Source organism: Ambystoma mexicanum, chromosome 12 (assembly GCF_040938575.1).
Source record: "Ambystoma mexicanum isolate Mex_15411 chromosome 12, UKY_AmexF1_1, whole genome shotgun sequence".
In the NCBI taxonomy this organism is placed as follows: Eukaryota; Metazoa; Chordata; class Amphibia; order Caudata; family Ambystomatidae; genus Ambystoma; species Ambystoma mexicanum.
Genome location: NC_090936.1, coordinates 1,167,769,404 through 1,167,796,876, shown reverse-complemented (window position 1 = coordinate 1,167,796,876; position 27,473 = coordinate 1,167,769,404). Strand labels below are relative to the sequence as shown.

Genomic DNA, 27,473 nt, shown 5'->3' with positions numbered 1-27,473 from the left:
GGAGGCGGATGAGCGGGGAACTCGAGAAGGAAGATATTTAGGAAGGGATAGTTGAAGGTATTGAGGTCCCAGGCCTCAGAAGGCCTTGTGGACAAGCAGAGGGTTTTGAACTTACTCCTCGCAGCCACTGGGAGCCAGTGCAGAGATTTCAATCCTGGAGAGATACGATCCCTGGGCTTGAGGCCAAGGACAAGTTCCCAGTCCTGTTCTGGATGAGTTGCAGAGGGCAGAGAGTAGAAGCAGGCAGATTTAGAAAGAGGCTCTTGCAGTAGTCCAGCCTAGAGAGAACCAGATCTCTGGAGACAGTGAGCTTCTGGGGGAAGGAGAGGAAAGGAAGAATACCTCTGAGGAGGTGTAGCTTGTAGTGTGACTTCTTAGAGACGTCAGAGATGTGAGGAGAGAAGGAGAGTGTGGAGTTGAAGATGACCCCAAGGTTTTTAGCCTCAGAGGTGGCAGCAGGAAGATGGCCAAGAGAGGCCGGCCAGAGAGTGACAGGAAAGGAGGGAGTAGGTGTGCCAATGGGGAGAATCTCGGTCTTACTGGCATTACGGCAGAGGTCATTGGCAGCACACCTCTCCTGGATAGCAGACAGACAGTCAGAGATGAGAGAAAGAGAAGAAGTGGTGGAAGGGAGCCTGAAAATCAGTTGAGTGTCATCCGCATAGCACTGAAAGTTGGGGCAGAGAGCGGCAATGCGGTGGGCAAGAAGTGCGAGATATTGGTTGAACAGCCAGGGAGAGAGGTTGGACCACTGGGGAACACCACATGTAGAGATAGACGAGAGGAAGGACCCAGGTTGTACCTGGAAGGGTCAATCACAGAGGAAGGAGGTCAGCCAAGCCAGGGCCTGATCAGTGATACCCAGGTTATCACGAAGACGGTTGAGCAGGATGGCATGGTTGACCGTGCCAAAGGCCGAAAAGAGATCAAGAGATCAAGTAAGATGAGGACACAGGGGGTGTTGGAATCGAGGTTGGAGAGCAGGTCTTCACGAATGTTCAGGAGAGCAGTTTCTTTTCTTCTGGCAGCTCTGAAGCCAGACTGATGGTCATGGAGACAACCAACAGATTCAGTGTGAAGATTAAGCTGGGAGATGGCGAGCTTTTCCAAGAGTTTGCCCAGGAAAGGAGTGATAGAGATTTGGCGATAGTTAGCCGGGCAGGATGGGCCGGCAGAGGGTTTCTTAAGAAGAGGGTACACAAGGGAGTGCTTCAGAGAGGAAGGGAAGATTCCAGAGGCGAAGGAGTGGTTGCAGAAGTCAGCCAGAGCTGGGGCCAAGGTGTCAATGTGGTCTTAGATGGTTTTAGAGAACAGGGTTGAACCTGTTTTGATGAGACTTTCATAGATCAGACTTGTCTAGAAACCTTGTCTGGGGAGAACAGGGGAAACAGGCAGAGAAGGAGGGAGGAGAGGTGGCCGAAGAAGGGCCAGAGGAAGAGCAGGGAATAGAGGGGGCAGGAGGAGCAGACTGCCACACCAATATATGCAAACTGTTAGTCTTGCAAGCTGCCATCTTCTTTCCTTTGAAAGAAATGTCTCTGACCTGTGGAACCCATTATTTACAGAAACGTTCCTCATCGTGAGCTGTTGATGAGCACACTCGAACTTAATGCCCAAACTTTTAAAAAGTTTGCGGTTTGTCGAACTCTGAATCCCCTGAAAATTCAGGTGCTTCTGGGTTTAGACGAGTACGTTTGCATAATTAGAAGGAAATTAAACTTAACAAGTGCACATTCACTGCTCTTTGAAAGACCAGTGACCGGGCAATGTCCTGGTTCTCACCCAATGGAAAGTCCAGAGATATGGAGCAGCAGCTTCATAGAACATTCCAGCTCCTCGAACCTCAGAATGTCGGGACGTACAGTATTTCATATTCCAGGGAGACCTTGAACCACGAGAAACCGATCCTTTCTCATCCCAATACAATCATAGTTTCTGGACAATCAAACATTAAAAGCAATTTGAAAGTGAAGGGATAACCAGGTGCTAAGGGAACATTGAAGCGCCCAGAAGCACCTGACAGCAGAAAAGCCAAACCTTGTGTAGCCACCACCCCACACTCACTGCCACCCCCATGCCCAGCCAATCACCAACCTGAGCGAAACAGTTCTTTTGTACCAAGCAAGACTGAATAACCTAATTTTGCACACTTGTTAGGAAATATATAGCACAATATATTTAGCAGCAATTCAGTAGAGAAGTTTTGAGGTGCCCATTAGTACCTAAAAGGAACAGGAACAAACAACTGCCCACGTGAAAGTTACATCGAAAATGGGTTTGTTACAATCCAGACAGTACAGCGTTCATTTACCGACAATCTTTTTATCGATGGGTTTTTTGATGACATTTCTTTTTCGAAAAAACTCATCGAAAAACATAGGGGGAGGGGTGGGTGAAGGTATATACTTGGTCGAGGGGTAGGGAATACAGTTAAATTAATAATGGACGGGAGGATGGAAGGAACCCCCGCAAACATTTTTTTTGTTCGATGAGTTCATACAGAAAAAGAAAATTGGCACAAAAAAAATCGAAAAAATGACCGTTGATAAATGAACATGCTATGCTATCTAGATATCTGAAAAACAGCTTTTGTTAAGCTGAAACCCATCACACCCTCCTGTCTTTTAAGACAGCTGGGAGAGTAGCCCTTTACACAATTCGATTCCAGGCATCGGAGGGAAGTTTGACATCGTGTGCAGGGTGGGTGCAGAACCTGCTTACCTGCTGTGCATGTGTTTGCAGTTCGCAAAATGAAATCGCTCGGACACAATCCTGCTGCCTACAACAATCTCAGCGGTGATATCTAAAAAGAGAAGAAAAAATGCATTCAAGAAACACGGATTTTAAGAAGACGACATTGGTCGAATCACACAGTGACACCGTGTTTGCGTTGCCATTGAGCGCTCTATCATGTGTGTAAAGCAGGCAGTGATTGTCATATGCTGCATATGACACGCAGAGAAAATAAATACATCTCTGTTATCTTCTATTTTCAACGCCAGCCCATCTATTATATTTTTTAGTACAATAGGCCTAATTTTTTACATTTTTTTTAATTGTTATACATTTAAAGAAATAACCTTTAACGTATACAAAATACAAAATAGATAATACAATTCATTAAACAACATTCACAATTCATACAAATTCATTCAAAATTCATTTTTAAACACCTAACATTTTTTTTACTACAATTCAGCTTTCAAAAGTTAAAGATAAAGTTGCTTTTTGAAAAAAGGACAGCACCCATCATCCATTTGGAGTCTGCCTGTGATTATATATAATTTATAAGCGCGGACACGGGTTTCGAACCTATATTGCTCTTCGACGTCTTGTTTCCAAAGCAACGGCTTCTTGTTTCCAAGGCAAGTGCGTTGCCCCTGAGCTATCCTCAGCTTAATACCCGGTACTCTGTAAGTGCAGACCCGGGGATCGAACCTGTGTTGGTCCGTGTCGTCTTGTTTATAAGGCGAGCGTGTTGCTCCTTAGCTATGCTCCCGAGACACCCACAGGAATTACCGCCACACTCGGATACTGTACTGCCATTCATAATTGGGCTAAATCTGCCCACTGATGAGCTGCAGATGGGCTGTTTTGATACCATGAGCAATTTGGTGGAATTACCGCGGGTGGTAATTCTGCCCACGCTAATTCATCCATTTCTTTGTACATAAAGTGGAGGATAGCTCAATGCTGGAGGCATCTCCGCCACTTTACTTACACACGTGTGATGTGTTGGTGAGGGAAAGTTGCAGGCTGCAGCAAAAGAATTCTGTCATTGGCAGCAACAGAATTAACGCCACTTCACTGGCAGTTTTTTCTGCAATTGCCAAACCTGGGGCCCATTGTAAATGTAGGGGTTGTTGACAGGTGACATCTTTTCATTATTTGCAAAAGCGATGTATTCTTGTTACCAATACGCTCTGTTATTGGAATGTATGCCTGCTCTGCTGACATTTGCATGGTCTCCAGGCGCACTGGTGTATCTGGAAGATGGGGGTGGTGAGGGGGCTGGTGGCGAGAGAGGACAATGCGAGATAGCTTTGCTGCTGTGATGATGAGTGCAGACCAGAATCACCCTCAGCCCTGCAGGAGTGTCTGCTTGTAGGTGTGCTGGTCTGTGTCGAAAGCACATTGGCATGTGTGTCCAATGGGAAGCATCAGGTGCCCCTGGAGCTGGCACACATTGGCCAGGGGTGTGGTATGTAAGTTGGCTGTAGAGGTGTACTGAGGCTTGAGGTCTGTTGGAAGGAGCATTCAGCTACCAGGTGTGGGTGGCGCAGTTGGTATGCGTATAGTGTGTTGCAGTGGCGGCTGGTGAGTTTGAAAGCTGGTGTGGCGTAAATTTCCCAGGGCGAATTTAGTAGCGAGCGTGCGAGCCCACCCCTCCAAAGGGGTTACGGGGGAGTATGGGGGGGTTCTCCCCCCCTTGACATTTTTGGAAAAATGGCCTACAAAATGTGCAGTTTACTGTCCAAAAAACCCACAGAAATATGAAAAAAGCATTCGGTTTTTCTTACGTGTGCAAGTGTGATGGTGTATTTTACAGCAGCTTGTATTGAGAATAGCTGGTACTATGGTGTATGCATAAAGAAATTCATTATATAGTCAGTAATGATGGAAACATTTGCACCAAGCACTCATTGTCAACACATCTGCACATTCTGCAGGGTGTGTGTTGTTTGCCGTAGGTCAGTGTGTTATAATGTGACCCTCTCACTTCCTGTTACTGAACTTGCACGATCAGAATGTCACAAGGCCTGAAAGGACCGTTATTGTTATCTTTCTCCCTTGTTCCCCCCCCCATTTGTTTGTCTTGTGGCGCCTTGCAGCACCAATTGTTGCATAGGCACCATACAAATATCCAATAAAATAAATAACTAAATCTGGCATATTCCCATTCACCCCCATTGCTGCAGCGCCTGCGCCCATAGCCAGAGCTCCGTGATTTGATTCAGCAAACTAATGCGATTCTCTCCTCACCTTATCACTCTTGAAATCAAAGCTAAAGCTGGGCCTTGAGGTCCTGGCGCTGTGGGCCTTAAACTGAATTTTCAGCCCCCTGACAACTGGCCCGATACAACAGGCCCACATCGGAGAACAAGATGACAAAGCATCCCAAGAGTTGACAATCCTCAGACAATAGGAGCAACACCAGACAAGAAATCAAGAAGTTAGTACAGCGGGCCAGATCCCCACGCCACCCACCCCTGACCCACTCCTGAATGCACCAGCTATAAAATGCAACTTTCAAAACCTGTTACAGGACTGAAATACATGCGAGAGAGGTAGAGCTTTCTCAAAAGATCTCGAGGACAAGCTGGTAGCAGAGGTGGAGAGGCGTGAGGATGATCTCGAAAATTCTGCATGTGAACAGTCCTATGATCTGGCAATGTTATCCACGAGAACCTCGAAGCCTTCAACAAACAACTGCTCCTAAAGCAAGAGGACATAGAAAATCCACCTAAAAGAAACAACGCTCAAATCATGGGTTTACCCAGCCAGGACCGGAACCTGGAGGGCTATGTTCAAAGTCTTCAAAAAGACTTTGAACAAAGATCCTCTCTCTCCCAGATGAGGAACAGATTGCTCTGCACCACACACATAAAGTGTACCCAACCTTTCAATGGAGCAATGGGCTAACGTCTGAGGTACTCACAAGAGTTCACTACTACAATGTCTAAGAAAAAAACTCTTGAAGCCATCATGACCAAGAGTGACATTTGTTACAGGGAGAGCAAGTTACTTCTCTTTCAAGACAGTGGATACATGTTGCTCCTTCACAGACATAACCTCCTGGCCCAAGGGTAAAAACATTGTGCATCAGTGGGGATTCCTTTGCTCACTGCTTTTTGCTCTACCTATTGTCACTATACCCTACTAACCCCCTCCCTCCTCCCTGCACACTTTTTTCAGATCCACCAGAGCGCCAGGGGACCATTCAGATGGTGATAGTGCACGGTACAAGTACCCTTTAACATTAACACCTTTGGAAGTGTGCATTGTCCAAAGTGTATTCTGCAGGGCTGCTCCAATTCACGCAGGACCGTGCTGCTCAGTCTTTCTAGTGAGGAGAAAGGGGATGCCGTTGTTCCAAAGAGCGTTATTTGCTGACCAAAAACACAGGTAACCAAATACAATCATTAGAATATGAGAAACGCCTCTGCATTCACAAATGTGTCTGCTCGTCAAGTGGTATGCTGTACAGAATGTAGCATGCATGCCAGGTAGTTGCAAAGCTGGCCTCTACCCACAGGATGGCATTGCCATGTGCACGCAGTGTTAAACAACCACCTCAATAAATAAGTAAACACATACATGAGCGCATTCATTAAGCACAGCAATTAGTGGGAAAACCAAAGACATCCTTAAAATGCGACCCGAAGTTGCCCGACGTCACGTGTGTAGCAAGGCAAACGTGAACACACACACACACCTGGCAAGTATGGGTACCACATCCCAAAGTTTTACGCGCAGTTGATGTTGTAGAAGAAAACGGCAATAACGTCAATTAAATGCACCAGCATCGTCAGGCGAAGACAAACTTTCCAAAGCAATATTCCTGTCAGCAACATATATTGAGTAATTCTCTAAGCTCCTGAACATCTGCCCCGGGTGCATCCTACAGCTCTGCTCAACTCCCCGGCATCTGCATCATGGCAGTGGGCAGTGTCATTGTTAAAAGGGAAACATGCAGTCAGAAAGTTTGCACACGTGCCTCAGGAACGAACCGGCACTGCTGAGTTCCAGCAAAGCTGCAAGGGGTTCAGCGCTGGCAGCGATGGAAGAGACAAGTCCGGATTTACCAGAGGGTCGGAGGAAGGCAGCCGGGTGGCGTTCAGCCCCACCAGAGAAGGCAGAGTCTGGGACATCCAGTTGGAAATCATTGCGCCCAGCTTGAGAAGGGCACTCATCACTGTGGAGCTGATCAGCCGCGGCCCGCGAGCGACCACTCCGCATCATGCTAATTGTGCCGTTTTATATTTTCGGCATTTTTCGACAAAAAATGCCGAAAATATAAAACGGCACATTTTGGATGGATTGGAGATTCTGTAACGCGGCCCGCACTGGGCAGCAGCAGCACGCCTGCCTGGGTCTTGCTGTCCGCGTGGACCAAGGCCGTTGGGCCTTGGCACACGGACCTGGGGTAAAGGCCCAGGCCTGGCGGCCCCCGCCTTGGTGGTAGGCGGGCCCGGGCCCGCTACCACCAGGCCCGCCCGCCGGAGACTCGAAAACAAGGCCCCATTAAGTTGACCGCAGTCAGTAATACTGAAAGACGTAGGCCTGGCCTACACGTCTTTCAGTGTTGCTGACTGGGGCTGTGGTCCGTGGGCCACGTCCCCGCCCGGGCCCAAAAACACAAACAAATCTGCTGGGACCACCTGGCTACTACTTACCCGCCGGCTCCTAGCCAGGGTCCAGGCCGTCTCTGCTGGGCTGGTGGATGGTCTTCAGGGCCGGGCAGCTGGGCTTGCGTCGACTCGTGACTCCTGCCGTCGTGTCGTCTAAAGAGAGTGTGAAGGTGGCGCAGGTACACCCACACACCCCCAGCACCAGAGATCTGCATAGATACAGTAATGTCATTGGCTGTTTGCCAGCCAATGCAAGGGTTGTCATTGGCTGGCAAACAGCCAATGACATTACTGTGTCCATGCAGGGGAGGGGAGGGAATTTCAGTGACGAGGGACGACCCGGACCTAGTGCGCTGTTTACGCACATTTTAGACTGGCGGGGCCACCCCTGAAGCGCCCCGCCAGCCTTCTAATTAAAGGGGGCTTACGTAGAGTGCGTGGAGCTATGAGCTCCACTCACTCTACTATTGAAGAAAAAAGCGTAAAACGGGACGCACCCCGCTGTGTTAACAGCGGGGCCCGGCCCTTTATCATTGTTGCCTTGCCACAGCGCCCCCGCGCTGTTGGCAAAGGAAATGCAAGCTAAAAGAGATTCAATCAGAGAAGTTCTCAGATTGAATCTCTTTTAGCTTCCTCTTTCTTTTCTCCTTCTTTTCTGGGGGGGCGGCGCCCGGCCGCCCCATGATAGCAGCCGCCACTGGTGTGTTGGAATGCAGAATGTCAGGGTGTTAGTGAGGAGAGCAGTCAAAGACCTCCATGGACAGACAAACCGGAAATTACGCATTGCCGATCATCAGTAGGCATAGCAAGTCTTGCATGACAAGGCACGAAAGTCATCACAAAGCATTAGAGAAACACATGGAAAAGGCCTTACAACCCCATGTCCTCTGCGTGATCCTACCACTGGCCTCTCCCAGAGAGGTCTTATTTCCCTTTCTCCCGTTGCCACTGTCGAGACGGTCTCTCCCTCGCTCTCAAATACATTGTACCCTGGTTGCCACAAGGATCTGGGAACTGCCAGATGTGGGAAGGGGACAGCCTGGAGGCCCCCATCATTACCATAAGCTAGGTGCTAAGGGTTATGGGAGGTAAAAACCCTTTGTTCTGAGAAACAGCTGCTTTAGATAAAAAGGCATTAGGCACTCCATCAACTTCTCTATTATGTAGCTGGCCAGGCTGAGCGCCATCTCCAACTTCACTCCAACTTGCTCAGGAGCTCTGACAGCTGGAGCTTTTGCCTGTCAGTTCCTCAGACGGCATTGGTCTGATGACTGAGGCCACACAGCCAGAGGCCAAAAAGAAATGAACTCCCCCTCCCACACTCACCACCCCTCACTTGGGTTTGCAGCCTTGTCATAACCCCTGTTTCAGAATGGGGCTAAACCCTGCCTGGGGTTCTTCATGGTGCAATAAGGAGCAGGAAACATACACACTGCAGTCTAGAGTCCTCAAAAATCCCCATGCACCTAGATGCACCAGCCCATTGGCCTAGAGGGGTGCTGCGGTTGCAGGAAGGTGAAGAGAAGCATGCTGACAGTGAAGGATAGTGGGTTGTGGCAGGCAGGCAGGAAGGGCAGTCCAATAACACTTCAATCTGGAATTGGCAATAGCTCCTGCCTCTTACCAAGCACTGCTGTATGCCCATGCTCCTAGGAAAGCGTTCTCCAGGGCAAGAGCAGCTAAGCCGTATGTATGTGCCTTATGGGGCTGTCCTTCCAGAGGTAGGGAGGAGGATTATCTCATGCCCCCACAGGAGCTCTCCTGAAGCTAGGAAGGAACCCATGCAACCATTAAGAGCTATTTATACTACAAGAGGGGGATGAAGGAGGAGGGGGCTGCCTTTCTGAAGCAAGGTGACTTTGACTGATGTGTAGCCTCATATCTACGCTTTTAGACAAGGTGGTATGATTTCTGGGATGAGTGTCAAAGATTGAGCTTGTGTACCTTTGAAGCAAACTTCAAAATGTACGCAAAAACGTGGGTTTTATCCGTATGGTGTCCTTTTGGTTGCCTAGTCATTTTCTGCCATCTGTTGACACACAAGCCCTCCATGGATCCCAGCTTGCTCTTGCCTGACTATTCCTTGCCCATTCCATCTGCATATTTCTTCCTTTCTCTTGACAAACCAGCCCGGCGTAGTCTCCAGTTTTACCCTCGCCTCTACAGTATCTTTTCCCACTTTTGTCTACACATGCTCAGCTTTCTAGTGACTCATATGCCCTTCATGGTCTCCATATTTGCCCTTGCCTCTTCAGTACCTTCCCCAATTGTGTATGTACATGCTCAGCTTACAAGTGACACATATGCCCTTCTCGGCTTCCCTCTCTCTTTGCACTCACCTCGCCAGTTTATTGTGCCCATTTGCTCTGCTTTCTAGTGGCACATCTTTTCCCAGGCGTCCTCAGTACCATTTCTCCATTTTGTCTGTGCATGTTCTCCCTTCTTAGGACCCGCAGGCCCTTCAGGGTCTACAGTATTTGTGATGTGGGGACATAGCTTTAATGTCTAAAGCCTGACCCTGTCAGGTGTAGTATGTGTGATGTAGGAACCTAGCTCTAATGTCTAAAGCCTGACCCTGTTTGTCTAAAGCCTGACCCTGTCAGGTGTAGTATGTGTGATGTAGGGGCATAGCTCTAATGTCTAAAGCCTGACCCTGTCAGGTGTAGTATGTGTGATGTAGGGACCGAGCTCTAATGTCTAAAGCCTGACCCTGTCAGGTGTAGTATGTGTGATGTGGGGACCAAGCTCTAATGTCTAAAGCCTGACCCTGTCAGGTGTAGTATGTGTGATGTGGGGGCATAGCTCTGCTGTCTAAAGCCTGATCCTCTCAGGTGTAGTATGTGTGATGTAGGGGCATAGCTCTGCTGTCTAAAGCCTGACCCTGTCATGAGTAGTATGTGCGATGTAGGGGCATAGCTCTACTGTCTAAAGCCTGACCCTGTCAGGTGTAGTATGTGCGATGTAGGGGCATAGCTCTACTGTCTAAAGCCTGACCCTGTCATGAGTAGTATGTGCGATGTAGGGGCATAGCTCTACTGACTAAAGCCTGACCCTGTCAGGTGTAGTATGTGCGATGTAGGGGCATAGCTCTAATGTCTAAAGCCTGACCCTGTCAGGTGTAGTATGTGCGATGTGGGGACATAGCTCTAATGTCTAAAGCCTGACCCTGTAAGGTGTAGTATGTGCGATGTAGGGGCATAGCTCTAATGTCTAAAGCATGACCCTGTCAGGTGTAGTATGTGCGATGTAGGGGCATAGCTCTAATGTCTAAAGCCTGACCCTGTCAGGTGTAGTATGTGCAATGTAGGGGCATAGCTCTGCTGTCTTAATCCTGATCCTGTCAGGTGTAGTATGTGTGATGTGGGGACATAGCTCTAATGTCTAAAGCCTGACCCTGTCAGGTGTAGTATGTGTGATGTAGGGACATAGCTCTGCTGTCTAAAGCCTGGCCCTGTCAGGTGTAGTATATGTGATGTGGGGACATAGCTATAATGTCTAAATACTGACCCTGTCAGGTGTAGTATGTGTGATGTAGGGACATAGCTCTGCTGGCTAAAGCCTGATCCTGTCAGGTGTAGTATGTGTGATGTGGGAGTATAGCTCTGCTGTCTAAAGCCTGACCCTGTCAGGTGTAGTATGTGTGATGTGGGGACATAGCTCTGCTGTCTAAAGCCTGACCCTGTCAGGTGTAGTATGTGTGATGTAGGGAGATAGCTGTAATGTCTAAAGCCTGACCCTGTCAGGTGAAGTATGTGCAATGTAGGGGCATAGCACTGCTGTCTTAAGCCTGATCCTGTCAGGTGTAGTATGTGCGATGTGGGGACATAGCTCTGCTGTCTAAATCCTGATCCTGCCAGGTGTAGTATGTGTGATGTGGGGACATAGCTCTAATGTCTAAAGCCTGACCCTGTCAGGTGTAGTATGTGTGATGTAGGGACATTGCTCTACTGCCTAAAGCCTGATCCTGTCAGGTGTAGTATGTGTGATGTAGGGACATAGCTCTGCTGCATAAAGCCTGATCCTGTCAGGTGTAGTATGTGTGATGTAGGGGCATAGCTCTGCTGGTCTAAAGTCTGACCCTGTCAGGTGTAGTATGTGTGATTGGGGGCATAGCTCTGCTGGCTAAAGCCTGATCCTGTCAGGTGTAGTATGTGTGATGTGGGGACATTGCTCTACTGTCTAAAGCCTGATCCTGTCAGGTGTAGTATGTGTGATGTAGGGACATAGCTCTGCTGCATAAAGCCTGATCCTGTCAGGTGTAGTATGTGTGATGTGGGGACATAGCCCTGCTGTCTAAATCCTGATCCTGCCAGGTGTAGTATGTGTGATGTGGGGACATAGCTCTAATGTCTAAAGCCTGATCCTGTCAGGTGTAGTATGTGTGATGTGGGGACATATCTCTAATGTCTAAAGCCTGACCCTGTCAGGTGTAGTATGTGTGATGTAGGGACATAGCTCTACTGTCTAAAGCCTGATCCTGTCAGGTGTAGTATGTGTGATGTAGGGGCATAGCTCTGCTGTCTAAAGTCTGACCCTGTCTGGTGTAGTATGTGTGATTGGGGGTGTAGCTCTGTTGGCTAAAGCCTGATCCTGTCAGGTGTAGTATGTGTGATGTGGGGACATAGCTCTTATGTCTAAAGCCTGACCCTGTCAGGTGTAGTATGTGTGATGTAGGGGCATAGCTCTGATGTCTAAAGCCTAACCCTGTCAGGTGTAGTATGTGCAATGTAGGGGCATAGCTCTGCTGTCTAAAGCCTGACCCTGTCAGGTGTAGTATGTGTGATGTAGGGACCTAGCTCTAATGTCTAAAGCCTGACCCTGTCAGGTGTAGTATGTGTGATGTGGGGACATAGCTCTAATGTCTAAAGCCTGACCCTGTAAGGTGTAGTATGTTCAATGTAGGGGCATAGCTCTGCTGTCTTAAGCCTGACCCTGTCAGGTGTAGTATGTGCAATTTAGGGGCATAGCTCTGGTGTCTTAAGCATGATTATGTCAGGTGTAGTATGTGTGATGTGGGGACATAGCTCTAATGTCTAAAGCCTGAGCCTGTCAGGTGTAGTATGTGTGATGTAGGGACATAGCTCTGCTGTCTAAAGCCTGACCCTGTCAGGTGTAGTATGTGTGATGTGGTGACATAGCTCTAAAGCCTGACCCTGTCAGGTGTAGTATGTGTGATGTAGGGACATAGCTCTGCGGTCTAAAGCCTGATCCTGTCAGGTGTATTATGTGTGATGTGGGGGCATAGTTCTGCTGTCTAAAGCCTGATCCTGTCAGGTGTAGTATGTGTGATGTGGGGACGTAGCTCTGCTCTCTAAAGCCTTACCCTGTCAGGTGTAGTATGTGTGATGTGGGGATATAGCTCTGCTGTCTAATCCCTGACCCTGTCAGGTGTAGTATGTGTGATGTAGGGACATAGCTCTAATGTCTAAAGCCTGACCCTGTCAGGTGTAGTATGTGCAATGTAGGGGCATAGCTCTGCAGTCGTAAGCCTTATCCTGTCAGGTGTAGTATGTGTGATGTGGGGACATAGCTCTGCTGTCTAAAGCCTGATCCTGTCAGGTGTAGTATGTGTGATGTAGGGACATAGCTCTGCTGTCTAAAGCCTGATCCTGTCAGGTGTAGTATGTGTGATGTGGGGAAATAGCTCTAGTGCCTAAAGCCTGACCGTGTCAGGTGTAGTATGTGTGATGTAGGGACAAAGCTCTAATGTCTAAAGCCTGATCCTGTCAGGTGTAGTATGTGTGATGTAGGGACAAAGCTCTAATGTCTAAAGCCTGACCCTGTCATGTGTAGTATGTGTGATGTGGGGACATAGCTCTGCTGTCTAAAGCCTGACCCTGTCAGGTGTAGTATGTGTGATGTGGGGGCATAGATCTGCTGTCTAAAGCCTGATCCTGTCAGGTGTAGTATGTGTGATGTGGGGACATAGTTCTACTGTCTAAAGTCTGATACTGTCAGGTGTAGTATGTGTGATGTGGGGGCATAGCTCTGCTGTCTAAAGCCTGATCCTGTCAGGTGTAGTATGTGTGATGTAGGGACATAGCTCTAATGTCTAAAGCCTGACCCTGTCAGGTGTAGTATGTGTGATGTAGGGGCATAGCTCTGCTGACTAAAGCATGACCGTGTCAGGTGTAGCATGTGTGATTTAGGGGCATATCTCTGCTGTCTAAAGCCTGACCCTGTCAGGTGTATTATGTGTGATGTAGGGACATAGCTCTGCTGTCTAAAGCCTGACCCTGTCAGGTGTATTAAGTGTGATGTAGGGACATAGCTCTGCTGTCTAAAGCCTGATCCTTTCAGGTGTAGTATGTGTGATGCAGGGGATGTGTAGAACAGCCTCTTAGCCTTTGCGTTTGCCTATCTCCCAGTTGAACCTGTGAGTACGGAAGCTTCCAAATTTCTGTGCTGTCTCTTCACACTGTGCTACTAACCTATAATGCATTCTCTCCTGCTACGCATGTTGCTCCTACTCACCTCTCTCTATGCTTTTTCCAATCACCCTACAGCTTCCTCCTTTACTATCCCTATTATAAAACCGGCAACTCGAATCTCCCTCTACTCCATTTCTCTTCCACCTCCTTCCAACAAAGCCAACGAGCTAACCATACCTCCGCTAACACCTATCCATCGCGCCTCTCTTCCTCTGAGACTCAATTTCTCTACTTTTCCTTACCTCATCAACTGAACATTGCACTCTGGAATGCTCAGTCTGTTTGCAACACAACTTCCTTTATCACTGACTACTTTTCCTCCAGCTCTCCTCCCCTAGACCTTCTTGCTATCACTGGACCCTGGATTTCTCCATCTGATGCTGCCACTCTGGCAGCCCTACACGACTCCAACCTATCCTTTGTTCACTCTCGTCGACTAACTGGCAGAGGTTAAGGCGTCAGACACCTACTCTTCCAGCCTCGATGCTTCAAAAATCCCCAAAGCCACGTCCTCTGCTACCTCTTTTGAATTCACCCTCTCTACTATTGATCTGCCTCACTCGGTTCACATCATCTCCATCTATCGCCCCTTCCTGGTCCCACTGGGCCATGCTTTGATGACCTTGGGCAACTCCCTGATTCTCTTTCCACTAAACATCACCTCATTCTCTTAGGTGACTTTAATCTTCCCTCTCCAACTACTACTCAGAAATCTGTACTTCAGTCTTTTCTTAGTGACCACGCTGTCCACTCTATCCAAAACCTACCCACACAGGGAGTTGCTCTTTGGATCTCTTATTCATCGCCACCTCTCACTCAGCCACTAATACTTCTGTCACTCCATCCAATGTGATCACTCAGTTGTTTCCACCGCCATCTCCTTTCCACCCTCTGACCGTTCCTCACCACTTGCTTCAATTATTACTAAAAGGAAATGTAAACCTTCTGCCATACCCCCGTTCTCTCTGACCGACAGTTCTCACTCTCCTCCTTCACACCCGATACCTCTTCCACCAACAATGCCTTCTCCAGCTTCTGATCCCTACTACATGACTCATTCTCCTCTCACTTCCCACTTCTTACTTTCACCCCTAAGTCTCAGCATCCTCAACCATGGGTCACTCCATTCATGAGCTCTGTCCATACAGACATGCGTCGGTTGCTGCTCAAAAGGAGACGTAACCCACTCACATGAGGACCTGCACGTCTACCTCTCTGCCCTGAACGCTCTCAAGTCCACTCTTGATAAAACTAAAAGGGAATTCTACCTCATTGACTCTCACTCCAACCATCCACGCCAGCTACAGGGCACCCTAAACTCACTCCTCATTCCTCCTAAGTCTATGACTAGCAACTCCACTCTCACAGCGAAAGACCTAGTTGAATACTTAGCTGCAAATATTACCAAAATTAGAGACTCTCTTCTGGCCTTCCTCACACACACTCCTACTTCATTTTACACTCCACCTACTCTACCACCATCCTCTGCCTCCATCTCCCACTTTAGTCACACTAATACTGATGAAGTGCTATCTCTATTGATGAAGGCTAACCCCTCTTGTGCCTTATCCGGCCATCTTGGTCCTGCGCTAGTGAAGTCTATTGCCCCGTTAGTGGCCTCTCACCTTGCTGAACTCTTCAACCTGTCCTTCGACTCTGCTTGCTTTCCCTCTGTTTTCAAAACAGCCACGGTCATCCCTCACCTAAAAAAGCAAGGGGCTGACCCAAACCTACCGAATAACTTTCACCCTGTGTCTCTACTTCCGCACTACTCTAGACATCCACAACCTTCGAGACCCCTTACGAGCAGGTTTTCGCTCCTGTCACTCCACAGAAACTGCTCTCATGAATGTGTCCAACTTCATTGCCTGTGCTAAGCACTCAAACCTATCCTCTGTCCTAATTCTCATTGCTGCCTTTGACACAGTCGAACACTCTGAGCTCCTTAACCCTCTCTTTCTTCTTGGGATTTGTGCGCGTACTTGGATTGAATCCTACCTTGCACCTCACCAATTCTCTGTCTCCTGGAGGAACAATGAATCTGAGTGATTTGCCCGCGGCTGAAATTACCACGGGCAAATCATTTGCATGAGAAAGGTGCAAACTACCAAAAGTTTGCACCTTTCTCATGCGAACACACATACATTCTCACACCCACACACACACACAACACACCCACAAAACACCCATAACACACCCCCCACCCACACCCTCAGCACACCCCCACCCACACCCCCAACATAAACAAATCCCACTTACCTTCATCTTCACGCTGGTTCCCTGCAGCGCCAGTTCCCTTTCACTTCCGTGATCAGGAACCTGCGCTGCAGGGTCCTTTTCTTTTTTTTCCACTCACTATACCATAAAGTAGGCCCCCGTTTCTTCTTTTTTTTTAAACGGAAGGCTGTGGGGGTGTCCCCCGCAGCCCGCGCTCACTATACCATGAAGTATAGTGAGCGGGGCGATGCGGGGGTCACCCCAGCAGCCCCTGTTTCTTTTTCAATGCTACCACCAAAGGTTCAAACATTTGGTGTTCGAAACTTTGGTGGTAGCATTTTTTGAACTTTTGGTCAATGCAACCATTTCTTTTAGGTAATTGTAACCTAAACCAGGCACAACACCTCTCAACTCACTCCTCTAACTGTTCCACAAGGCTCTGTCTTGGGTTTGTTCCCTTTAAACTCTACACCTCTGGTCTTGGGGCACTAATCTCCTCCTTCGGATTATCGTACCAACTCTTCACAGACGACACCCAAATCTTCTTCTCTTTTCTTGAGCTCTCCTCTGATCTCTCTATCAAAATGCCCAACTGTCTCTCTACCATTACATATTTGATGGCTTCGCACTCTCTGATGTTAAACTCTACCAAAACAGAGGAGAGCTACCAAAAGCTCTCTTTCATCGCTTCCTCTGCCTATTCAGTTCCCACCTGACACTCTCTTCTACTCTTCTTGAGAGAGAAACCTCAGTGTCATCTATGACCTTTCTCACATTTTCACTACTTTCATCTTCAAAACTGGAACAGCAGCTCGCCTCAACCTCCTAAATATTAGGAAAATCAGGCACTTCTTTCCTTTCAAAACCACCAAGCATCTCTTAACCACTATTGTCTCTCCAAACTGGACTACTGGCCAGCATCCTCTTTAGTCTCCCTAACTATGCTTTCTGTCCTCCCAGCAAGATCATTAACTTCGCTACCAGGACTCACTTGGAACTCCCTCACTTCACAGCTACTTCCTCATACTGTCAAAAGGCTGGATGGCTGCTGATGCAAAACAGCACCAGATTTAAATGTCTTCTCCTGGTTTACAAATCTATCCATGGTAAGGCGCCACTGTATCTATCCTCCTCTATCCAACTCTATAAGCCTTCTCGTAATCTCTGCTCTGCCTCCTCGACTACTCTTGTGGCTCTTCACCCTCTGTGATTCCTCTCACTTCTGTTCTTTCTCTCTTCTTTCTCCACTTGCATGGAATTCCCTTCCCCCAACGTCCGAGAAACAGTCCACATAGATTTGTTCAAAACCAAATTAAAAGCCTACCTCTTCGCCGCTGAGTTACCCTCTTAACGTACCTCTCATCTTCCTGCTAGCTAACATTTTTCCCTCGCCTCCAACCTGCCTCTATCCCTCACTTCCTCTGCCTCCACTCTAGTACTTCACCCATCATGGACGCGTCCCTAGCACAGCTGGCCCTACTGCCTATCTGCACTTATCAAAATGTCCAATGTTGGTTGTCCTTTATGTATGTCAGCCTATGTAGTTTACCCGGCTACTGTTCCTTTTACTCCCTTCCACAACCTGGTAAAAATGCCCCTCAAACTCACCCCATTATAAGAAGCTCACTGCTTCCCGTCAAATTTGATTTCTTATCTATTGTACGGTCGTTTGTGATCAAAAGAACATTGTTCCTCCTACATATAAATAAATAAATGTAACCCCAAATGTAAATGTAGCAAGTGCGATGTAGGGGCATATATCTGCCGTCTAAAGTCTCACCCTATGTAGGTGAATCATGCACTGCTGGGATTCATGTTGTACCAGTTCCGTTTAAGGGGAGCTTGCCATGTGTACCTGTTCCGAGGGAGGAAATGTTGCCTTACTGAAACACTTTGTGTGTGAAGCTTGCACTCCTGTGGCACTTTCTGTACCTCCTCTGTGTGAGTGAAGCTTGCACAGCTGTGCCCGTTCTATGTACGGGACGCTTGCAGTACTGTGGCCCATGCTGTACCCGTTCTTTGTGAAGGACGCTTGCCTTGCTGTGGTACATGCTATATCCGTTCTGTAAGAGTGAACCTTGCCTGCTGAGTCCAAGCTGTACTTATTCTGTGTGATCGAAGCTTGCCCTGCTGTGGCCCATGCTGTTACACTGTGTGAATGAAGCTTGCACTCCTGTAGCGCATGCTGTATTTCTTCTGTGTGAGGGGAGCTTGCCCTGATCTGGCCCCTGATCTGGCACCTGATTTCACCAATTTCATGTGAGTGTGTTTTTGCACTCCTGTGGCCCGTGCTGTGCCTCTTCTGTGTGAGTGAAACTTGCACTGCCTTGCCTGGTCTGTGCGAGGGGAGCTTGACCTGCTGTAGACCCTGCTGTACCCGTTCCATGGGAGGGAATCTTGCCCTGCTGTAACGCTGCGTGAGTAAAGCTTGTACTTCTGCCTCTTAAATTCTAGACACCTGGTCTATTGATCTGATTTGGCTGCATTTACCTCCACCTAAGCTATCACAAGCACTAGCCTTCTTGCTTTCTTCTGCCCCATCTCCACTTGAGCAGCCTTGTTTGTTTTATCTGTGCCCTCTTTCCCACACCACTCCTCCTTCCCTTTTAACATTTAGATACCCCTGGAGGTGGCAGCATGTGCCAAATTTCATAAAAGCCTCTGTGATGTAAGACGACTAAAGCGGTGATTGGCACAGTAAAAAAGCCTATTAACATAACATACCATAATCCAAAAATGGAGTTCCTTTTGTACTGCATGGATTTCTTAGTCATTTTGTGCATTAACCATATAGGGCGTGTTGGAGACACCACTTGCTTCCCTCTCTTTCTCTCCATCTCGTTATCTTTCTACACATCCCCTTGCCTCTCATTGAGCATTTACACGTAGCCCCTACCCAAGATAAAGGCCGAGTTTTGCCTTCACAGGCAAATGCATACGATGAATTCAGAGCCTAGATTAAATTCCCATCGAGGCATGGGACACGACAATGGCCAAGAACCACAAGAGGCATCTGTAGGTGTAAGGAAACCTATGCCTGTGCAGCAATCTTGCATTGCAGCCATGCAGCGATCAGTTCCCTGTCCTTCCCCTGGGCTGCGCCCCCTTGTCAATTCACGATCCCAGCAAAGCAAACAGGGGATCTTTGCTAAATTGATATATGCCATGCTTAAGACAAAGGTAACGGCCAAGCTAGACAATGAAGACCTAGACAATCTCCTCCTTGTCCAGCTTTGATGCAATATGTTAATTGCTCAGAACATGGTGCATCTGGTTACCTTACAGTGATGGAGTCTATTTGTTCTTAACTTGTTGTCCAACTCCAGGCCTGATGGGTTTTCAGGATATCCCTCATTAATATTCATGAGGACAAATTTGCATACATTTGGAATCATTGTATGCAAATGTATGTCATGAATATTAATGAGGGGTATCCTGTAAACCCAGCATGGATCCCACCCTTGAGGCCTGGAGTTCGATAACCCTGGTCCAAAGGCCTAAGAATATTTGTTTTTGTATTTATTGCAGTCATACAGGGCCTGATTCTCACGGATTACCATGAAAAGACCCAAAAAATAATACTAATAGAGAATTGACCGAATTCTTTTAGGTCACATTTTTGCTAATAATGTGGAGGGAGACCCCCTGTATTATCCCTTACTTCCCCCTATCTTCACCTTCACCTATACCCTTACCCCAACCCACATCTATATCTTATTACAAATGTACAAAAATACCTAACGTATTCGACCAAATAAATTCGGTAATTTCTCATTAGGTATTTTTTAGATTCGATTATTTCTGCGGATACTGATTCACAAAACCTTACACTGGATCAGATCTGGGGCTGTCTAGACGATCTTTGAGATGCTTCTGTGCAAATGTGATTCACTAAGCTTTGCTCAAGGGCATCTCAAAGGTTCTCCAGGCAGCTCTGGATTTGCTCAGGTTGTAGGCTTTGTGACTCAGGTAGGACAGAGATCTGGACCCTTTGCCTTTCCAGATGTTTTGGACTACAACTCCCATCAACCTGAGCCAGCAGCACAGTCAATGGTGAGGGATCATGGGCACGTAGTTGAAAAAACACACCTGGAGAGCCACAGGTTACTGACTCTTGAGGTATGAGATGGCAAGAGCAAATCTAAAATGCTCAGGGCATCTGCTAATTTGCTCCTGGGCAAATATTTGAGGATCGGCCATGGTGTCTCAGTGCGACACACGTACGCAAGTAGACATTGAAGAAGTCATGTGATCAGGTGTGTAACAGTAGACAGTAATCAACTGTGGAATCTACCAGGTGAGGGTGGGGTAGGGCGGAGGAGGAAATGGGGACGATGCAGACGGACAGGGGAGGGCGAGGGTAATGAAGTTAATTACAGATGTAACATCCTGAGACACTTTGTCAGAAGCCTGAATTTGTCTAAAATATATCTCATTAGCTCGCATGATTGAGCGCAGTGTTTTCCAAACACCAAGCATTAATATTATTAGCTGCACTAAATAAAATGAGGGTTCTAGGAAAAAAACTATTAGCAGAAACATTACAGTGCCAGGCCTATGGTCCTTCAGTGCTAAATTGCTTTTTTTTTTATCAAAGTCAATTACTCTATACTAATTTACTTTGACAGAATTACTTTTTGTTTGTAAATTGGGGGTTCCCTCTCCGCTCCCTACCTCTCCACTACCACCCCCACACATATACACTTCCTTCCCCTCAAAGTAATTCTGTCAAAGAAAATGACCACAGGGTTATTTACTTGGATAAAACAACAGCGCAATGGTCCTTTAGGGCAGGATGGGGACATTCACCTCTTCCGCAACCTCAGCCGATTTGGCAACATTGCTCTTTACAATTAGAATAACTTTAATGATTTGTTTTTACGTAATGGAAATATGTTTTTGGCTATTGCACAATAAATAAAAAAAATAAAAAATTAGAATACCAATCATGTGTGTTGGCTTCGGGAATTCCTTGTATTGTTTATAGCGGCAGGCATGTACATAGAATGGAAATAGAATTAAACAATCTTCATGAAATTACATAAGGATTTTGTTCTTTTGTGTATCGATGGAGCGTAGAACCAATGACCAATACGTTTTTATTATTTTTGCTTTATGGTTGAAGGAACATGAATAAGGGTCCTTCTCTTGGGTAGTTTTGTGGCACCATCTGTGATTTTGAGGGCCTGGTGCAGAAAGAAGTTTATTTCTCTTCTTCAAAAATGTTTTGATTAGTATGTACTTTGGATGTTATTGTGATGTGTTTGGAGGGTTTTGAGGATCTGTCTAGAGTGGTCCAATTTCTTCTTGATTGTGCATATTTTGACTCCTTGGCTTTGGATTCTTAGTGGAATGTTGTGGGCGTCTCGCGGAGGCGAGGGAAGATCATACTGCAGGAATCTAACCACGAAACGATGATGGCCCCAGTCACGTGCACCCAGTGATTGGCAGGAAGTACAAGGAAGATCTGACAAGGAATAAGCACCCTACTGGCAGCGTGAAAGCAATCAGATTGTTCAGAACGCAGGCTTTACCTACCATTCTCTGGATGTCGTTGGCTGCCTAGGCATGGGTCCCGCATATCCACTCACCTCATGCCGTACTCCGCCCACTCCCATCTGCCCCACATCGGGCTCCCTGACTAATAGACAAAATTGGCCCACGTACCTCGGTGCTCAGGTGCCCCTGTCAGGACCCTTTTGCTTCAGATAACTGCTCCTCTGCCGTTCATGGAAATAGAGGAGGGGCTCATCCCACAGCTCCTGCTACCATTTCTATTGAGTCTATCTTAATTGTAGTTTTTCCCCTTAAAGAATTACGGCTATAACCCCGGGATGTTACCCCTGGTCCTACTGGCAGTAGGACCCATCACTGAGCCTTTATTGTTTAATTCAAATCTGAAAGCTAATGAGATTGACCGTATTACATACAAACTAATGAAAGGCCTGTGCCGAATATTAGTCCCATGTTATTGAGACCTTAGCCCTCCAGCATCCTTGACTGTCCTGTCTCCAACCTATCACCACAATCATCCTACATCCGATCACCAGGCCTCAGAAAACATCTCTGGTTTCAACTCTTCCTCTCCCTTACCCCTTTGCTGGGGGCGGTTAAGGCAGACTTTCGGTCACCAAATGCCTAACATGACCCCCTCACCGGGGTCATTAATGCTTAAATAGGCCTCAAAACACAACCGGTCATCATCATAGCAGCATTCTGGAATCCTCCTTGTTGGCGTTTGGTGAAGATGCGGGTCTGGATCTGGGTAAAGAGAATGGAGTGCACATGTTTACATTCAATTGCACCTATAATTAAGCCATAAGGTTGGAGAGGATGGTAACGACCCGGGTCTGAGTTAATAAGCCTGAGCATAGCGAGAGCCTTTAATGAGGGTCCCGGTGCTGTTACCACCCATTCCAGCTACTGGAATTGGTGGTTATGGCTATTAGCAATCCGCAAACCCGGGTTGCTAAGAGCAATGTATTTTCACAGCGTCCCATTCATTGAAACAAAATACTTTCTTAAGATGGCCAACGTGGATCAGGAAGGCGGGGCTCCATACACAGCCGCTCTTCCATTTCCATGGCGGCTAGGAGAGACAAGGAGGGGGAGCAGCAGCGGCGGCGGCATGTGCCGCCGCTGAGGGAATAAGGTAAGTGTGGCTGGGGTTGGGAGGGACAGGAAATTAGAAATAATGGGATGGGAGGGTGGGGGGAAGGTGGCGGGGTGGGTGGAGCGCAGGCTTGCATGAGTAGATTCAGCTCGCGACCCAAGCCACCTGATTGGTGTCGTCCTCCGCCCTGGGTGATAATGACGAAGTACAGACAGCAATGTTGTCACGAACCTGACTAACCCCTTTGGCCTCATTAAGAGTTAGACAATATTAGCAGCGCTAATGCCAACTGATGGTATTACCATTACTGCAGGTGGTAAGTAAAAAAGAATGCCACTCCCCATTCCGAAGTCCCATAGGACTTCATTGAGTATTGGCGTTATTACCGCTTGCACTAATAGCGCCAATCATTAACCCCACCATTACTTCCACAATTACTGCCTATTTGTGGTGGTAACCTGCACTCACAAGCAGGCGATTTTTCAGATTAAAAAACACTTTGTCCGGCTAAGCGGTAAAACAGGCAATATTTCAAAATACCACATGTTTTAGCATTACAGCTGAACTCATAAAGAGTGTTGCGGGAATCTAACTGCATGCCCCAATTTACAAAGTGAACCAGTGTCCCGCCCTTAAGATGTTTAAAGTCATCTAAGATAATGCATAAAATACACATATAGAGAGCATCAGACAAGCATATATTGAGGCTGATTCACAAGGACATTGTGAGTTACTCCTGGGGAGAATATTCAATTCTCAAAGAAGTTAGTGGTAGTAACTTTGACTTACTTGTGACTTACTCTTCTCTTTCAAGGAATCAGACAGTTACTATTAGTAGCCTCTTTGTGAATCAAATAGTCCCCCTCCAGGAATAAATTAGAGTTACTACTAGAAAACTATTTGTAAATCGAATAATCTCTTTCAAGTAGTAAATCACAGTTACTACGAGTAATCACTTTGTGAATCAAATAGTCTCTCTCCAGGAGTAAGTTAAGAGTAGGGCTGTAACAGTATAACGGTATACCATTAAAGATACCGTGAACCACTTAATTGAACAATAATAACCGTCACATTGTTTATACCGGTTTACCGTTTATACCGTTAAGCGTGCTTTTCAATCTGATTTGGAAAAGCTGCAATAAGCAAGTGCTGCGCAGTCTTGGTCTTGCACTGTTGGATGTGCCGTCTGCCAAGTAGTTTCAGTTGGAGCAGTTTTTAATGCGTTTCCATAAACCACACGTGCCTTACACATAATCAGTATGTTAGCAATAGGAAGAATAAATACAGTGCCAAGAAGGAAAAGGGTTTACTTTGGGTTGGCGGCTTTGGGGTTTATGTAATTATAATGGATAATGTTTGCTAAACATATGACAATGGGGGATTTCCCTGGTTCTATCATTGAATTTACATATAATAAGTCACACTGCAAAATTCACTCATCTCTGTGGGTATTCCCTGCTGCCATACCAAAGGGTAAGATGTCTGTGATTACTGAACACCTTTTGGCCCGCAAGTAAACTAAAGGCTGTAACATAAAGAGAGCGTGCGTGTGCGTGTGTGCGTGTGTGTGTGTGTGTATGCGCACAAGCTTATACTACCATCAGCCTCCATTGATCTGTGGCATGCAGGTTATAAAGATGGCAACATGTTCATCTTCACCAGTAGCCAATGGGGGAGCTGAAAGCCTAAATGACCACTTAAGAAAAGCTATTCAGTTTGCTTTACCAGTCGCAGCAGGGCTCACCCCTCCTCTTCTCCACACGCGTGTTTGTTGGAAGCAAGGGGTGGCATTTCAGTGGAAAGTATGTTGAAAAGCCCAATTCTGGCCCTGGGTGCCTGGTTTTGTTTGTGAGAATAAATCTGACAATTTATGACCTTTTTAGAAAATATTTGTTAAGATTGGTTAACTCCACCTGCTATACCGGGATAACCATGATATACCATCATTTGGCAAGAAGGTTATCGTACCGTCATAAAACTAATACCGTGATACCCCTAGTTAAGAGTATGTCGGAGTTACTGCCAGTCACTTCTTTGTGATTTGAATAGTCTCTCTAAAGGAGTAAGTCATAGTTACTGCCAGTAACGTCTTTGTGATTTGAATATTCTCTCTAAAGGGGTGAGTAAAGAGTAAGTCAGAGTTACTGCCAGTCACTTCTTTGTGATTTGAATAGTCTCTCTAAAGGAGTAAGTCAGAGTTACTGCCAGTAACTTCTTTGTGATTTGAATATTCTCTCTAAAGGGGTAAGTAAAGAGTAAGTCAGAGTTACTGCTAGTCACTTCTTTGTGATTTTAATAGTCTCTCTAAAGGAGTAAGTCAGAGTTACTGCTAGTAACTTTTTTGTGATATGAATAGTCTCTCTAAAGGAGTAAGTTAAGAGTAAGTCAGAATTACTGCCAGTAGGGTGGTGCTGTGGAGCAGCCCAAGATGGCTGCCTAGCCTCTCAGCTCCGTGCGGCATAGGCATAAATCCTTGAACATCTGTGGTCCTCCTTGCTATAGGACACTGGTACTTCACTGAGGCACTGTGCACACCCGTGGCCATGCTCTGTGAGAATTTGGGACCATTTCGACCTTCGGGGACCCAGCTGCAACCCCTGAGAGCTGCTGGCCGGGTGCGGACCTCGCCGGCGTGCGACCGTCGGCCGGCCTCCCTCGCCAGGATCCCCTTCCCGAGGCCGCGCTGTGACGGCTGTGGAGGCGTCCCGTTCCCTCCCACCGCCTATGAAAGAGGGGCCGCTGCGCTCTTCGTCATCTGGCCCCCTCCGCTGTGATCACCTTCCTGGGCCCGCACCGGGACGCCCCCCTCCCTTCGTGCATCGCTGAGGAACCTAAGGCACACTGCGGGAGCCCAACACTGCTGGCCGAGGGTGCTCCCTGGAAGTGAGCCACGGCGGGCATAGCCGCATTCTGGGCCTGTGCTGCAGCGCGCCCTCCACCCTCACACCCCTCCGGAGAATCCCTCATCGGGCTGCCCACAGCCCCATATTTACTGTGACAGTCGTTTCCACCCGGAGCGGGGATTCAGGTGAGGAGCGGGGGGGTGGAGAGTGCAGCGTTCCCCCCCCTCCCTGCGGCTGCCCATTCCACGTGCGCCCATGTGCGCTGCCTTTATTGTGGACCCGGCAACGCCTTTTCTGCTATACGTGGGCCCCACTACACACCAGCCTGCCAAGTGTGGGGCTCGCCCATACAAACTGACTGAGGCCAGGCCACCTTACAATCTTAAAACCACCTTGCTGCTGGGCTTGGCCACCTCTGCTGCGGTCTCCACACACAGCTGGGGCAGGGTCATCGGGTGCGGGCTTCTGGCCCAGCTGAGACCTACACCTACTCGCTTCATCGCCCTCCCCCCGCCAGCGTCCCTCTCCAACTTCCAGACCTATGCCGACCAAATGCCAGGCAAATCTAAGAGCGCTACCCACGGGGGCACCATGGACAAGTTCACCAAAACAGTCCCTCGAGCTGAGTCAGACCAAGCGTCATCCTCACAAGACGCACCTGACCTGGGCCCTCACCGCAGTGTCACAGCGCCTGATCTCACCACTTTAATGGAATCCATGGCCAAAAACGTTGCCGCTTTTCACAAAAGCTTGATTACATCAATGTGAATGTTGCCTCACTTAAGACTCGAGTGGACCAGGCAGGATCCAGGATCACTGAGGCCGAGAATAGAATTTCGCTCAACGAAGATGGATTCCATGCGCTCCAAGACACTGTGGCTTCCCTGTCGCGGGAAATGAAAAATGTCAAGGCGAAATGTGACAATTTGGAGTCTCACTCCCACAGAAACAACCTGCGCATTCTCGGGGTTCCCGAGAACGCCCTTAAGGGGTGGATGGAGGATGCAGTTGAAAAATTACTTAAAGACCTGCTGGACAATCCTGATCTTTCACCGTATTTCACAGTGGAGCAAGCCCATCGGGCCCTATCACCTCCCCCTAGACCGGGCAACATTCCCAGGCCCATTATCGCTAAGATACTAAATTATCGCGACAGGGACCTCATCCTCCGCCTGTACCGGGAGAAGGGAGAACTACGATTTGAGGCCCACACTATCAGAATCTTCCCTGACTTTTCAATTGCGGTGCAGCAGGGGAGGCGCCAATTCCTCGGTGTGAAGAAGCTGCTCAGGGAGCGCAACATCCCCTACACCATTCTGTTCCCGGCGAGGATGAAAATTACCTACAATGGCAAGCTATATTTCTTCACAGTCCCGGACGAGGCGGTGAAATTCATCGAATTGCAGATACCGCTACATGGGCCAAGGAACGGCCCCCCCAACGGTGACTGATCATGAACAGCACGGCCCGGAATGTCACATCATGTCCACTGATCCTTATCTTTCGATAAGGATCAGTGTGTTAATGTGTTAATGGCACCAGTCTTCGTTCACTCTGCAGATATGGCCTCCTATCACGTACATTGGGTTGTGGGCTGGCTCCTAGACGACTTACACTCTCCCTCCTCCTCTTGGTGCCTGAGGCTAGCCTTGCAACCCTCCTTCTCCTACTCCGCTGCCTGGCCTGAGGGCGCCCTCTGGTTTGTAGAGGCCGATCACAAGATCCGTCTACCGCAGTAACATCACTGGGACGGCAAGGCTGCCCCACATCATACTTAAGTTGCCGGCCGCACGGCACTAGCGCTCTCCGCTGCAATTGCAATGTTTGTTTTCATTTGGTTTCTCCTTATGTTTTGCCCCTGATGGGCGGGAATGCGGACTAATCCACGATGGATTTGGCCCTTCGGCCCTCACCTCTTGGTGGGATTCTGCCCAGTTGGCGGCTCTTGTGTTCTAGAGTGGGGGGACTGCACTGCATGTTGTGGTTGGGCAGTGAGGGTGGGGGAGGGCGTAGTTGG

At 47.8% G+C, this 27,473-nt stretch overlaps 1 protein-coding gene across 2 annotated transcripts in view; it reads right to left on the bottom strand.

The window, feature by feature from the left end:
• PLXNC1 (plexin C1) overlaps positions 1 to 27,473 on the bottom strand; it is a 1,076,103-nt gene that overhangs the window by 724,658 nt on the left and 323,972 nt on the right. For both annotated transcript variants that reach the window (XM_069629799.1, XM_069629800.1), the window contains exon 7: positions 2,722 to 2,803. In XM_069629799.1, coding sequence (XP_069485900.1) covers positions 2,722 to 2,803 — 82 coding nt within the window. The remainder of the gene's footprint in view (positions 1 to 2,721; positions 2,804 to 27,473) is intronic.